The 15,726-nt window shown below is 35.2% G+C and overlaps 2 protein-coding genes and 1 pseudogene across 3 annotated transcripts in view; 2 read left to right on the top strand and 1 right to left on the bottom strand.

Moving 5' to 3' along the window:
• Positions 1-746, top strand: part of LOC145586580 (NADPH--cytochrome P450 reductase-like) — a 184,763-nt gene extending 184,017 nt beyond the window's left edge. For both annotated transcript variants that reach the window (XM_081643454.1, XM_081643453.1), the window contains one exon: positions 287-746. In XM_081643454.1, the coding sequence (XP_081499580.1) occupies positions 287-367 (81 nt within the window). In that variant the 3' untranslated portion in view covers positions 368-746. The remainder of the gene's footprint in view (positions 1-286) is intronic.
• A 1,402-nt stretch (positions 747-2,148) lies between these two features.
• LOC145585407 (uncharacterized) lies at positions 2,149-8,992 on the top strand. Its single transcript, XM_081642108.1, has 6 exons — positions 2,149-2,495; positions 2,592-2,784; positions 3,815-3,901; positions 5,771-6,049; positions 6,482-6,629; positions 7,752-8,992. Exons 1-6 carry the CDS (start codon positions 2,422-2,424, stop codon positions 8,723-8,725), a joined length of 1,755 nt encoding a protein of 584 aa, XP_081498234.1. The 5' UTR covers positions 2,149-2,421; the 3' UTR covers positions 8,726-8,992.
• Positions 8,993-9,060: 68 nt separating this feature from the next.
• On the bottom strand, positions 9,061-11,778 carry LOC145584346 (protein NETWORKED 2A pseudogene; annotated as a pseudogene).
• Between the last annotated feature and the right edge of the window lie 3,948 nt (positions 11,779-15,726).

The raw sequence follows: 15,726 nt of genomic DNA, 5'->3' as shown, positions 1-15,726 counted from the left end.
CTCTGCCCCTCTTCCTAGACCTGATATTTTACTTTATCATTTAGTGGCATCGAAGGGGAGGTTGAATAGAAGAGTAATATGTGCTATTGTTCTATGCCTTGACCAAGTGCTGTCAAAACTGAAAACTCTTTTTTGTACTCGGTAGTGTGTATAGTAAACGGATGAAGATGATTAGGAGCTTCTGTTCCAGTTGGCTGACTCAATTTTGTATGGCAGTCATATACGAAGTATAACAAAACCTGTACAGATTTGACAAAGTTTATACTGTTTTGTGATATGTTTTCAGGAGCAGGTAGACTCCTCGAATGCAGAATCTGTTGTAAAGAAATTGCAGACAGATGGACGATACCTTCGGGATGTGTGGTAAGCTGTATCTAGGAGTTACCTTGATCTCGTCTGAGCAGTAATTACAGGGCTCTTTGAGCACAGTCGACTCATTTTCTATCCAAACTCAAAATTCCTATAGCAGATGATAGTGGACGGGGGAAGTAAGCCGTTGTTTACTCCACTTTTCTGTATCTATTGTCACCGTTTTTGGCTGACTAGAGGATAGAACATTGTTGAATCTAGATACATTTATTGTTTCTACAATTCAAGGCTGTGGCAGTTGCAGAAGTTATCAAGTATACTCGCAAGAGATTGTAGGTCATTAGGAAACACTTGAAATTTATTGCACTATTTGTTTCATGTAAGATCAAGAATAAAGCTTATAATTTTATGTTTATATTGGAATTTAGTTTTATGTATCTTTCTTCACCAATTGCTTTTCATCTTGTTCTGGTTTATTAGATGATTGGTAAAAGCGTTGTATTTGCATACGTAAGTCTATAAACAAACCATGATTATTTAAAAATGGTCTATGAGGGAGTTGGATAATAGTTCACTAAATTATACTCTGTATTCTTTTTTTAGAAAAGGTTAAGGAAAAAGAAACATTTGTGAAATTAAAAAAAAAAAACCTTAGAGAAAGAGCCTAGTAGTAGTAGTAGTAGTTCAGCTCGAACCAAGTAACTTAGTAGTAGTAGTAGTAGTAGGTCAGCTCGAACCAAGTAACTTAAACTAACAATTATGAACAAACTTATTCAGGAATATTAATAAATAGAGAAGCTATTGGGTGCGGACTACTGCATTCAAATGAGTCGTACCCAAAATTATACGTGCGGCAGACTGGTTGATATATTTTACTTGTTGGCTAATATGTTTCATGTATTGGTTGATATAGTTTTTGTGTTGGCTAATACGAAGTATATTTCTTTTGTTAGCTGATATGATTTTTTTAAATTTTTTTTTTGATTTGTTCCTATGTTGGCTGTTATAAGACATCAATTGGCTAATATATTTCTTTAGTTGGCGGTATATATATTTTGATTGTATGGCTTATATATTTCATTTTGTTGGCAGATGTGTTTATTTTGTTGGCTAACATGTTGTTTTTGTTTGCTGATTTCATCATTTTGTTGGTTGATATGCTTTATTTGTTTGCTGATATATTCCTTCTGTTGCCCGATATATATGTATCTTTTGTTACCTGATATGTCACATTTATTGACTGATATATTTCTTGTGTTGACTTGTACGTTTTTATTAATGTCCGATATGTCCCTAATGTTTACTAATACTATCTCCATTCCATAATGAGACGTAGAACTTTTTTTTTTTCACTATTCTCCACTAATTTCCACCAACCACAAGCAGAGCAACCCTTGAATTTCCACCCACTAAAAACCGCATCCCCACAACAACAGCTTGCTACTAAGCTAGCATCGGTCTTCGCAGTGTTTCTAAACTTTTATTTTCTTGCGATTTTTTAGATTTTTGTTGGCGTTTGAATTGATTGATTGTAAGTTACTTATACATTATTGCTATGTATAACATTTCCTATAAATTATTGATGAACAAAAATAAAAAGTTCATAAAAATATGATTTTTTTTTTTTTTTTTTTTTTTTTTTTTTTTTTTTTTTTTTTTTTTTGTCTAGCGAAGTTCATGAAATTATATAAATGAGTACTCCATATTTAATTGGTTCAATCACTTAAACAAGTTCATGAAATTCATATTTAAGCTCATTTATTAAACAAGTTTCAAAGATTGTTCAATCACTTTCATTAACTTAACTCCACATTTAATAAACAAGCTTAAGTTCTTAACGCAATTTGTTTATTCACTAATCTTTGTTTACGCTCTTCAATGCTCTGTCATTGTCACTCAGATACTTTCTCTCTCCTCCCACCTCCTCACCTCCCCCTTTCTCCTTCCATTGTTGAAATTTCACAACAATTCATTCAAAATTCCAACGCCATTACTGTACCTTAAACCCTAGCTTAGGGTTTTAGCTTCAATTTGGGGAAAATTTCTAAATAATCTCATCATCTTCACGAAATCATGTTGCAGTAAGCTTCGAATTTTGATTAATCGGAAGCCATGGTTGATGCTACAGAGATTAAGCTCAAGAAAGTTGCCGTCACTGAAGAAGATGTCTGCACTCTCTTACAGAGGTATATTTTCTCTTTCTCTCTCCTCTAATTCTTCATAATTGTATGATTTTTGTTGAATTTGATGAAATTCTGATGATGATTTTGGTGAAAAATTAGGTATTCAGCGACGACAGTTTTGTCGCTACTTAGAGAAGTTGCGCAATTTCCAGAGGTGAAAATTGATTGGCAGGCGTTAGTGGAGAAGACGAAAACTGGAATCAAAACTGCAAGGGAGTATCAGATGTTATGGCGTCATTTGGCTTATCGCAAACCCTTGATTGAGAATATTGATTCTGAGGATCAACCTTCGGTTAGTTTTTGATTTGTATATTGATTTTGGATTATGATTTTATTTTTGGTGAATGTGCACTTTGAATGGCACTGAGATCTTGAGATGAATTGAATGAAATCATGATTGCGTTTTTGCCGAGTTTTGAGCAATAGTAATAACTAATTAGGACATGAAACTTGCCTGTAATTGATTTGAGTTTTGATGGATAGAAACTCTTGTGAGAGGTTTTTTTTGGGTTTCTTAAAATTAGAAACTCAGTTCTCTCTTTTTGAAATTATGAAATGATACTTTAAAGGAAAAATGACTCATTAATTGTTTCAGTAATTCATTTATTTTGCTTTTCCGTGTTTCTTACTTGAAAGGAAATTGGGTTATTGCTTGGTTTTTTGTAAACTTCGTCGTGCAAAAATGCAAAATTTGAGCCTGTGTTGAAGTGAAAAGGAAATTACTTGGATTGATTTGGTTTATTTTTTCGCCAATCTATACAAGGTTTTGTTTGTATTTGTAGAATCGTGTGTTTAGACTATTTGAAAATTATTGTTTTTCTTGTTGACATGATTAATTATAGATGATGTAGTGTTGTTTAACTTGGATATATTATTGGCTAAGTTAAAGATATGTAGTGGAAAGACAGGAATTAAGTATCAACCATTTGCGAAAGGAGGGTTAGGGACAAAAGCATACATTCTCTACCTCCCAAGGGTTGTTAGCTCTCTAAGAGGGTAGCTGGGAGTACTATTTACAACACCCTCAAAGTAAATTACCCTTAATAATTTACTGAATGGAAAAATAGATTGGTGAGTCCTTTGTATTAGCCACTCCTCCAATATATGTCAAACATTGAAACATAATAAGAATTAATAATAAATTAAGGAATAAGAAAGTGTAATGTCTGGGTGCCTAATTTGTATGGGCAGCAAGTGTTAATAATAAATGACGTAACATTGCATGACATGCCCTATGTAGCATCATAAGCATTCTATTTTTTCATGTTTTCCTGGTTTCAGATGAACATTTTATAGCTTAATGTAGATGCCAATGCATACAGGATGATGATAGTGACCTGGAATATGAATTGGAAGCACGTCCCCCAGTTAGCAATGAAGCTGCCACGGAGGCTTTGAACTGTGTAAAGGTTAGATTCAACATAATTTATATTTTAACAGAGTAATGTCAGATTTGATTTTATTTTAGTCTTTTTTAGCTATTTATATGCTGGTAATGGATTCTTTTTTTAAGTCTTTGCCTGAGTGGAAGTTCGCTTGCCATATTAGTCGTCTGTTTCTACTTTCTAGATGTCTGCTTAGCTGTCTGAATTTAAATCTCCTATTCTCCTCTCTAGTTTATTAAAACAGATGATGCTAACTTTATTCTATGTAGTTAAGTTTGGAGATTGGCCATGTGTTAATGAATGATACGAATATAATATGGAGATTGGCTCATGCTCTTAGGATACATCGTTGTTTGAAGATAGAATATAAAAATTCTTGAAGCCAAGCAAGCTTTGCTTATCAACCAGGGCTTGGCTCACTTGGTAAGGTTCTTACCTCATACCCTTGGGGTTTGGGGTTCATATCTTGCCAAGCAAGAGTGGTTGTGGCCTTGTGGGTAGGGATTCCCTTACCCTCCTTTAGTCCCTTCTACTCTCAAGTGCCCAAACCACAAATACTGGACTAAAATAAAAACTGCGAGAAGGTCAGGTAAGCAAGCTTTGCGCTTGCCTGGTAAAGATCCACTCATTCTTTACTCCGCACGCACCACTACAGTGCCACTTGAATTGGCTTTTGCCATTTAGGAGTTCTAGCTTTTGAAATCTTAATCTTCTCTCTCCAAGCTACAATACCACCTTCAGCCTTACATGATTTTAAAACCAAACATCCTGAACGATAATATCCTATTTTGCTTCCCTCTTATTGCTTTAAAGAATAGAGCCATGGTCATTGGAGCCGCAATAATGGCGTTTGTGTTGATATGTTTTGCTACTGCACCCAACTGATTCTTGTTAATATTCAATTTTGTTAAACATATTCCAAAAAGTTGGACATTAGCAATCTTAACCTTGTTATTCCTGGCTGAAACTGAATTATCTAATTTTTAGAAAGCAAAGGCCCTCCTGCATCAGCATTCAATGTTTCCTGGATCTAAATCTAATACAAATGAATGTAATTTGATCACTTGAATCTGCTTCATGAAGTTACAGAGTGGAAACAGCATGAGTAAGATTCAAAGAAAAGGCCAAACTATGTAACTTGGTTGCAGGGATTCAATCTCCATGTTCATGGCATGCTTTATGATAACAACTTACTAACTGTATTATATATGGAGTTGGGACGCTCAACCTCACCCTTCCTATACAAAGTTTGCTCTTCATGCTCCAATTCGTTGGGCAATCTCAACTTTCTAGAATATTTAGAATTCACTCATCATCAAACTTGTTGTCTCCTTGTCATTATGGGATCCAACAAAGGCGGAGTATAGGACTTGCATTCCATACTTAAAATCAAAACAACACATTCTGGATTCAGGAATATGGACCACACAGTGATCCTCATTCCTCAAGCCATAACTGCTTAATTGAACTGGAGCTTGTCAAGCAACCTGATCTTTTAAAATAGTGTATTGCACCTGAAAGAGATTACTCAAATATGGGGCTAATCAGAAAGCTGACTCACCTGACACTGTGGCTGTAGTGACTTGTCTCCAAGAGCCAGAGGATAGTTGATTGTTCTGTGGCAGGAGCACGAGAAGTGAAAGACTTGGTGGTTGGTGCTTAACCAATTTCTTTTTAATCAGCTCTGACCAGGAGAATATTATTGGTGGATTGATGGACTATTGTAGTATGATGTTTCTGGTTTCATTGACTAGTTCATGGATTTGTTCTGGGTCACTAATTGCAACATCAATCTCTGCTGCAATATATGTGATGCTGCTTCTATATCTAAGTCTGATGCATAAATTATTACCATATTGCTTGTCTTATATGCTGATTAGTTTGCCTGCTTAGGTGCTTGCTTCTGGATCGGCTATTGAGTCTAGTATCCCCAACGGCTCAAGTGTGGAGGGTAGGGCACTTAATATTAATTCATCACATGAAGCTTCAGGAAACTTTGGCGAAGGGCTGGATGCAAATGGATTACCAGTCAATCGGAAGCGAAGAAAACCATGGTCGGAGGAGGAAGATCTAGAACTGATTACTGCCGTTCAAAAATTTGGTGAGGGAAGTTGGGCGGCTATCTTAAAAGGAGAATTCAAGGGGAATAGAAACGCTACTCAGCTAGCTCAGGTCTTATAAATGTTACCCTGTTTTTATTTATGTATTTTACACTGCTTTGTTTCATGCTTTGCCAGTAGTAATGATGAATTTAATTTTAGTTTTGTGTCAAGAAAATTTTATGTTTGTTCTTAAATGTTTAGCCCTTATCTTGGGAAGATTTCTGTCTCAAAGGAATATCAGTCATCAAGTGTGGTTTTGCACATAGGCAGACTTAAAGGTGTAGAGCAAAAATATTAGGATGAGGCAAAGCGCAGAATATTTGAAACTTGACATTCATGGTGGGATGGTGAACTTATACCTTGGCTGTTTTTTTTTTTTTTCATTGCTAAGTTTGCTAGATTTGTTTACATTATGTTGGATAGTTCAAACAAGCTTTTAAATTGTTGTCTATGCAAATGTCTTTTTGAAATGCTGTATATCAGAGTTGCCTTGTGTGTGCAGAGGTGGAATATTATAAGGAAGAAACAGGGCAGCTTAAATATTGGAGGGGCCAAAATAGCTAGCCCACAACCTACGGAGGCTCAGCTGGCTACCCGTCGTGCTCTTGATATGGCTTTCAAGGACAAGCTATCAACTGGTTGTAGCACTGGTATGATCTTTATTGTTTTTGTGCATTTTATTTTGCTCAAGTATATGGAACTTCCAGTTTTGTGTTGTTATATTATCTACTACTGTTTTTTATGAGAACTTCTTATGTAGCTATTTCAGTATCACTAATTTCCTACTTTGTGTTCATACGTATTAATACCATAATCATGTAAGACTTTGAACAATCTGACAATGTTTTTGAAGTCCCTTGTAGACTTATGGAGCATTCAGTTATCATGTTAATTTAGGAAGCGGGTTTTCCTTCGCATTTTTGTTGTTGTTTGAGTCTCATTTCCTTTATCAACAACTTTTGAAGCCTTTTCAAAGTGTTTCATATGTTTTTCATCATGGGGTACGATTAAGCATTTCATCAAATTTAGTGGGATATGATTGATAGCGCAGGCTCCCCATTTATTCTACCTTTGGAAAATCATGCTTGATCTATTGTTTCGTCATTCTCTGTCCAAGGGCCTTATTGATAATAGGTTAGGTGAACTTGTCTTATTCATCTTGGTTTTGGCTGTGTTTTTCTAATGAATAATTTACTCTTTCCCCAAGGTCCAACTAGCGAAACACAGTGGGATGTATATTGAATATCTTCGTGTGTGTTAATATAATCCTCTCTAGATTTTATTTTATTAGTTAATAATTATTTTATTTTATTTATTTTATTTTATTTATCTATTTTTGTAGGGGTAAGGTCTTATGTTTCATGGAGGTCTCATCGATCAGTATATAATTTGTGCTGAAAAATGAAACTATTAATGCCTGCAGAGTTGCAGGACATCCTTTAAGCTTTAAACAAGATGATTTTCAAAGCCTTAAAGATACTCTTTCTTTGTGTATCCACCCCACCCCCCCTCTTCCTGTCCTCTCCCTCTATTATTTTATTTTAATTTTTTTTGACAGGCTCTCCCTCTATTATTTTATTTTAATTTTTTTTGACAGGCTCTCCCTCTATGATTTTAAAGCCTTAAAGATGTTCTTTCTTGTGTGTTCCTCCCCCCCCCCCCCCCTTTTTTTTCCTCGCCCTCTCCTTCTCTTCCTGTCATAGCCTTCCTTTTGTTTATTTTATTATATTATCCGACTGGTGATAACTTGCTCACTTTTTATCATTTTGTAGTTGGCAATGAACCTGCTGTAACTACTTCACCTAAAATAAGTGGCTCAAAAACAGACTTAACTATTACCGGAGCTTCTGTTCCATCATCTCAGCCACAGTCCTCTCCGGTCACCTGCGTAACATCATCTGTGCCAAAGGCTCAGCCTCAGAAAAAGGTAGCTCAACCAAGTGTCAGTACTGATTCCATTCAAGCTACTGCAGTAGCTGCAGGGGCCCGAATTGTCAGTCCCTCAGCTGCTGCATCTATGTTCAAGGCTGTACAGTCAAAAAAAGCAATGCATATAAGAGGAGGTGATTCTTTAATCAAGACTTCTGCTGTGGGGTGTTCAAGCCCTCTGCCTCCCAATGTACATTTTATACGCACTGGGTTATCTTCAACACCAACTTTCACGGCTTCTGCTGGAACTGCATCCTGTGTTGCAGGGCAACAAGCCAAGGGTATTGGTGCAATAAAGCCCCCTGTTCCTCCAGCTGCAGTATCTCAGCTTCCGAAGGCAAGAACCCCATCTGCTGTAGGACTGGAGCGAACTACTGCTACCCAACAGATGGAAAATAGAACTTCAACTGCAGTAGATGTTCAAGGCTCAGATACTAAATTGACCAGAGTCCAAGAAGATAATGCTTCCCATCCCCAATGTTTGCCAGACTCATCACTTGATAAGTGCCGGGCAACATCTACTGTTGCAGATGTGGGTCTTAGTAAATGTGTGGTCAATATTGGTAGTTCTCAATCTGCAAATGTAGCCAGGAATGAAGTTAAAGATGATGCTTGCAAGCAGATCTTTGAAGGTTCAGCCCTAAAAAGTGATAATGAGAAGCTCTCTGCTGTTCAGAATCTTCAAAGTGGTACCTCAGGTGTGGAAGGAACACCTGAAGTTCCACCAAGTAGGATCGTTGATGAGGGTGCTGAAAAGATGGAGGTTTCAAAAGAAGTATTGGTTAGTGTCAAAATATCTAACCAAACAAACTTATAGTACTGTGGTTAGGTCTATATATGTAAATGTCTGCCATTTTTTCTCTGCTTATTGTTGTGTTAGTGTTTATAAATAGTGGTTCAAGTTCTGTTTGGCAACTGTTCTATACTTCTATGTGAAACATTACATTGTAAGTACATTGGTGTATGATCATAAAGTCACTAATCATAATTTCTTGCTATAAGAAGGTTTGGGGGGGAGTATTTTAAGCTCGAATTACAGTATAAGAGACGATTTTTAAAGATTAATAAAATTCCTTTGTCGATATTTGTAAATGTTGAAGAAATTACACAGTATTCTATTGTGAATTATCTAGCAATGGACTATGTTGAACGTTAACATAATGATCGGTTTGTGACACAAGCAAACATTGATTGTGTTGGTGGTTTCTTATACTTTTTAAGCTTCATTCCGAACAGAAATGTGTGCAGTGGGATTCTTGGCTTGATCGGTGGATTTGTTACACAACCCTTTGAATCAGAGAGACGAAGCTCTTTGTCTAACTTCACCAGTGCTTTCCCAATCTCAAACTTGAGTGCTTTGACACGGTTAACACCGGCTTGTAGTTCCTCAGCAACCTTGCTGTTTTCATGCTTCATATTAAGAATCTCTCCTTGGAACTTGGCTGATTGATAATCACTTAACCCATTCTCTTCTTTGGAATTGGTTTTCCACAGTTTTGTAATCTCATTCTGAATGTTGTTCAATGAGGAGAATCTACTTCGTAGTTCCTCCTGAAATACTCCACTATGTTCTAACCATAAAGTAAGTTCAGTCTGTATTTCTCTCAAATGTTTGTATAGAGGTCTAGCATCTGATTTTGCTTGATGTTGGGCCTTATCGCATACTCCGTTTTCCTGAGGTTGCTTTAACTTTGCTATCTCTGCTTGCAGGTCTGTGATCGTGGTCTGGAACTTTTGAATCTGGTGAAATGCGGTGCTGAACCTTAACCAAAAATCAAGGTTTGCCTCTAGTAAATTATCAAGCTCTGAACGAAGCCTGCCTTCAGTTCTTGAAACTGACCTTGTCTTAGTAACAAGGTTTATGTTTACTTTCTTTACTAATTCATTACTAGGTGAAGCTATATTCTCATATTCATTTTCGTTATCTTCAACTGTTTCATTGATAACATCTTCTCCGTACAAATGATAGAAAAGTGGCTTTCTCTCTGGTTCAGTGCTATGGGAGGAAGGTCCCAAATGATGAAACTCCTTGTTTTCACTCTGATCTTCCGGTTTCATGCCACCATGTTCTTCCAGCCATAAATCTGTATTTCCATCTCCATTTCCTTTAAGAGCACTAAGCTTATTTCGTAGCATTTGAATTTCCTCATCCTTAGCTGCAACTGTATTTCTTAATTCCCTAACATGACTTGCCAATTCAAAAATATTGTCTCTGTGCTTTTTCTCCATTTCACTAAGCTTAATCTTTATGTCTTTGTAGTCCCTGAGGATTATACTGTATTCTTCTACCAAAATCCTCTCTCTTTCCTCCATATTGTTCATGTAGAGTTGCCTCCAATTAAGTCCATCTTCTTCGCCTATTTGAATTTCAGTTTCAATGGTACTTTCTGCGGTCCTTGATATGTCTTGCTTCTCTTCCTCTTCTTCCACCTCTTTCATCTCATTTTGTGGCTCGGTATCACTACTATAACTCTCCTTTTCAGAATTGTTTTCTCTGATCTCTTTTTGTTCTTCTTCTGCTTCTTGTTCAGATTTTCCTTCATTGGAGTACTCAGCCCCTTCATATGGCTTCACATCGTGCAATTTCTCCTGAAGATGATCAAGTTTGCAACTAGCCCCTGTAATTTCTGCATCAATGCTGCTATTTTTATCTGTGACTACTTTGTTATAGCTTTTAACTTTGATAAGCTCTTCTTCCAATTCTCTCAACCTATTTCTCATGACAGAATCTTCCTGCAGTCGCTGTTTTTGCTCTTCTAAGCTCTCAATATGCCCCAAAAGCCTATCTATCTCTTGTCTTAATCTCTTCACCAGGGCATTTTGGGAACAAACTGTAGCCTCCAAACTAACTACTTTATCTACTAGATTATCAATCTTCTCAGCCATCTCTGGCTCAGTGAAAGCTGTGCTAGAATTCAGTTTCAATTGCGCCCTTATATTCTCCCGTATTGCATCCACATTATCTGTTCCATCCTCTATCTCAATACTAACAATTGTTTCTTTCAAGCTTGATCCCATCATCGAACTTTCTTTGGAGCTCTCTTCATTCTGTCCACAGTATTTTTTTAGAGCCTCAATCCTGTCATGAGCTTCTTTGATTCTGTTGTACTCATCCTTCACCTCATATATTGACTTTTCTTGTTCCTCTTGCAACTTGGCTAAGGCCTTGGCGCATGACCTTAGGGCAGATCCCTCCATCAGATTACGTGCCTCAAAATCTTCAATGACTGCGCCAAACCCAAACTCATCTTGCAAATTGCCAATCTTGGTTTGTGAATCAGTGATCTTACTCTCAAGCTCTAAGAACTTTGCCAGTGCATTCTCGTATGAGCTCTTCATAAATTCCTTCTCTGTTTGCATGATCAAAATCTCCTTTTCATAGGTGTCGATTTCTTTGAATGCTTCTTCCTTGCTTAGCCCTGAATTGGCAGTCAATACAGTGCCTGAAGTAGTGAGATTTTTTCTGAGCTGCTCTCTCCTTGTGGCCAACATAGCTTGTGCTTTGGCATTAGCCATCCTAGGAGTGGGAAGTTTTGGAGGTTTTGGCAAATTTTTAGGGGATGAGTTTCTCATCGATAAGCTATCAGGGGAAGGAGAAGTAGAAGTAGAGCCTGCTAAACTGTCTTCATCGTCGCTTTCCATAGATAGTTGGACTTGTTCCGGGAAAGCAGTGGCAATGGTTCTGTTAGCAGATTGTAGATCCTTTGATAAGTGATCAAACCTCTCTGCTAAAGCTCTATATGCTCTATATGACTCTTCTACAGAACCTACAAGCTCTGGCCTCTTTTTGTAGTACATTTCGGCCCTTTTCGCGAATGAGTCTCCCTCTTGATCTATGATCTTCAACATGAACTGTACCTTCTCCTCCATATCTGAAACAACAACAAAGTTGTCACTTATCAGTAAATTTTCCTCCCTATTCTATATTTGTAACTTTTTAATGTGCATTTCGATGTGTAAAAGTAAAAACTAAATTAATGTTCATAACCAAAAAGAAAAATAAAGAACAAACAATATTTGCTTGATTTTTTTAAGTCCCACAATACCTTGAAAATTTTATGCTATGTAAGTGGACTGGAGGAATGCATAAATGAATAACCTAGGTCGCTTGGTTGTGTTGAATTATGGAATAGGTTGACTTGATACCTAGGTTGTGTCGAATTATGGAATAGGATGAAACGGATGCACATTGAAAGACTCGACAACATATATTCCGTGCAATAAGAATTAAAATTCCAAAAAAATCTATTTATTTTACCATTACTACCCTATAAACAATAATGTATTATCTTATTAACCCGATTTAATTTTCAATCAATTCAAAATAACTTCATGATAAACAAAAGAAAAAATGTTAAGTTATAAATTAGGCAATTCTTGATGATAATAAAAAAAATTAATCAACTATTTGTTAGAAAGGTAAAAATTATTGATGATTAACCATAAACAATTTCAACTATGTATTAGATAATAGGCTACATCAACTTTTGTGGTAAAACTTATTAACGATAACTTAAAATCCCACTACTATACGGAGCATTAATTACGAAAAATCTATTGATGTCATTTTTGCATTATAATTCAATAAAATTTTGACAAATTTATGATCAAAGTTACACCGAAATCAAATGTAGCCATTTGAAAGAGGAAAAAATAAAGCGAAAGAAACTAGCCTTGAAGGTTTTGCTCTAGCCATTTTGACTGTTTGGTTCGAATATGGCTAGCCCACCACCATGAATATGCACTTGTTGCTGCCCTATGCAGCATCTTTTCCTTCCTTTTGTTTCCCCTCTTAGATATCTTGATATTTTAATGAATCAATGACAATTATGTTCAAAGAATAATTTTTTGAATTTCTATGTCAAAATAACAAAAAAAAAAAAAAAAAATTTTCAACGTATCAAAGAAAATGCACACAATTTTGGTGCTTGTGGAATTTACCATAAACTTGGAAGGGAGGACATATCGCCTTATTTTTAGGGAGTGCCATAAGATAACAGTGAGCTTCCCTTGGGTATTTAATTGTTTTTTATTATTAATCTTTGTAACTATTTGGATAAATTTGACACTTTGACTTGTTATAAAATATGCTGTAAATTTGACAGATTATCTTCTATAAAAGGATAACTCTTATCTATGTTTTAATTGATTTTAGTATCTTGTTTATCTACAAATAAGATGTCTCATTTGTGATTTTGTACTAGTCCAAAACGAACTGATTGCAACAAGGTTGACCAAAACATTTTTAAAGCATTTGTAACATTATGATGAAGGAAATAAATAATAAATTGGAACAACTTGTCTGGTTGTCGGATCAATTGAGGTGCCGTGACGAGTCACTGCCTAAGTCAGAAAACCCCCACTACGGTGCGGCTGGACTACGGGTTCTGACCCCAGGGTTAACACCTCCTCCGTCGGCAAAGACACACTCCAATGGACGGAGTGAGAACCGTCTTTGTTGGTTAAGATCTTGAGACAATTTTATACAAAATACTACTTAGAGAGAGAAAATAAGTACTACTATCATAATTTAGAAGTAAGCATAAGACTCTTTTTTCCCCACCACTTGAAAGGAAAAACTTGGTTTTTATAACCAGTAAAAGGAGCGTTAAAACTAATAAGAAAATTAAGAGTTTTGGAACTGAAAAATTATTTGACAATAAACTCTTAATTTTGTAACAGCTAACATATTATTTGTAAGATTATAACTGATAATATCTTACTAGTAAATGTGGTAACGTTGGCCAAGGGAATAATTATCAATTATGACATTATGAGCACTATAATTCTAATTAAAAGTTTGGAGCAAATCTCCAACATATGATATTTTGAGAGTGAGGTAAGGTATAATTCAAGTGGTTAGATCTTCTCTTCCTATTTTGAAAAAAAATAGGATCGATTTTCATTATCTACCCCTTGTGACCTTTAAACATTAAAAAAAAAAAAAAAAAAAATCACATTTATGACATTTTAAAAGCATAAATTATACCCACCACCATTTTCTCTTCATTAGACCATCACCTTCACCAAGACATTAAATAAAATATTTCTTTTTTTAACAAATTAACTCAAGTCATCAACAGCTTAATTTAGAGTCTGTTCACATTTACTGAAATGAGTTGAACTGATTAGAGCTAAACTGAATTGAATTGAACTGATGTGAACTAAAATTAAGTAAATACTACCTCCGTTAACTTTTATTTACAACTTTAGAATATTTTATGTCTCACAAATAATACCCCAAAGTTGCAAATAAAAGTTAACCAAGGTAGTATAAGCATATAATACGAGTATCTTGATGTGCTTTCTTTAATTTGTAAAGTGGCAAACTTGCCCTTCACTGTCAAAATAACTTTTTCTTCAATCGTCACACGTGGTTTTGTGAGTTCAGTTTGTCAAATTTACCCCTTTTTTTTTAATCTTCTTCCTTTCCAACTTTTTTTTTGACAAGAGCCTTTCCAATCAACTGCACCTTGATTACAATTTTTTTTTTCTTGGTTCAATTTCATTTGGATTGTTTTTTTTTTTTTTTTTTTTTTTTTTTTTTTTTTTTTTTTTTTTTCTTGGTTATCAATTTCTATTTATATTAGTAAGCAGTGAATTCCAATTCGATTTTAATGGTTAAATTTTGTATTGCATGTTGTATTTTAATTGATTAGTAGTCTATAATCAATTATACTAATGCAAGCATATTCACTTCTGTCTTTTACTTCAACTAGTTGTTGGCCCGCGCGCTACGCGCGCGGTCCCCCAATTTGGTGATTTTGCCTCGGTGATTAGTGTGTAATTAGTCGTTGTTTATGTGATAATGTAATTGGTTGTATTTTGATTGTTGATTTTCGTTTGCTTTGATTGGTTAGTGTATAATGATCACTTTAGCTATAGTTAATAAATAAGTGTACAAAACTAATGCTTCAACTAAAATTGGAGCTGTTTATAACGTAATGTCAAAGTAATGAGATATTATTTATGTACTCCATTTGTAAATATCATATTATAGGAAGGATTTCGAGCTTCTTACGAGCTTTCGAGTCGAGTAATGAGACACTCGACTCGTTAACATTTCGAGCCAATCTTGAGTTTGAGTCGAGCTCATCACCCGAGTCGAGTTTTGACCTTGTTAACATCTCGAGCCAATTTCGGGTTCGAGTCGAGTTTTAACCGAGTCAAACTCGAGTAGCTCGCGAGTTGTCTCGTCTCATAAGCTCCCCTATGAATTAGAATCGAATTTAAGAGCTTTGATTTAAATGAATTAAATAAATCACTTGGGGCATCAAATGTTAAAAGGATACTTTTAACTCAAATGGAAGAGCTATACAAATACAAGATGTATTTGTTAACAAATTTGCATCATCATAAATAATGGCACGCAATCCCCCAATTTGATGATCTCTAATTGATCATTATCACTTTTTTTTAGGGAGTTATTATCATTTAATTAGCTTATGTTTTATGTTACATTATTTTATCTGTTTACTAATAATAAAGTTATGTGTATTTATAAGTGTGATAATTTTGATTAGCTTTGTTTTATGTTAATCATCGAACCTATAATTCTGGATAATGTGAGCGGTATTCAATGTGTATATATATATATACAATTTCTCTAAACAAATTGATTTAGTAACTTTTACGATTATACAATACAGTTATGTAGACATAGACTTCATTGTCTGTATTTTTTAAACAATTAGTCCTGCATAATAAAAGTATTAATTCTGCAATCCTTTCATAATGAAGAATGCTACTTCGATTTCAATATGTTAACGAATTTCTTATAACCATACAGAAGGAAAAAAAGGGGAAAATTCATGAAAA

This window comes from Chenopodium album, chromosome 16 (genome assembly GCF_948465745.1).
Source record: "Chenopodium album chromosome 16, dcCheAlbu1.1, whole genome shotgun sequence".
NCBI lineage: Eukaryota > Viridiplantae > Streptophyta > Magnoliopsida > Caryophyllales > Amaranthaceae > Chenopodium > Chenopodium album.
The sequence above is the reverse complement of the archived record's forward strand: the minus strand, read 5'-3'. Positions and strand labels throughout refer to the sequence as shown.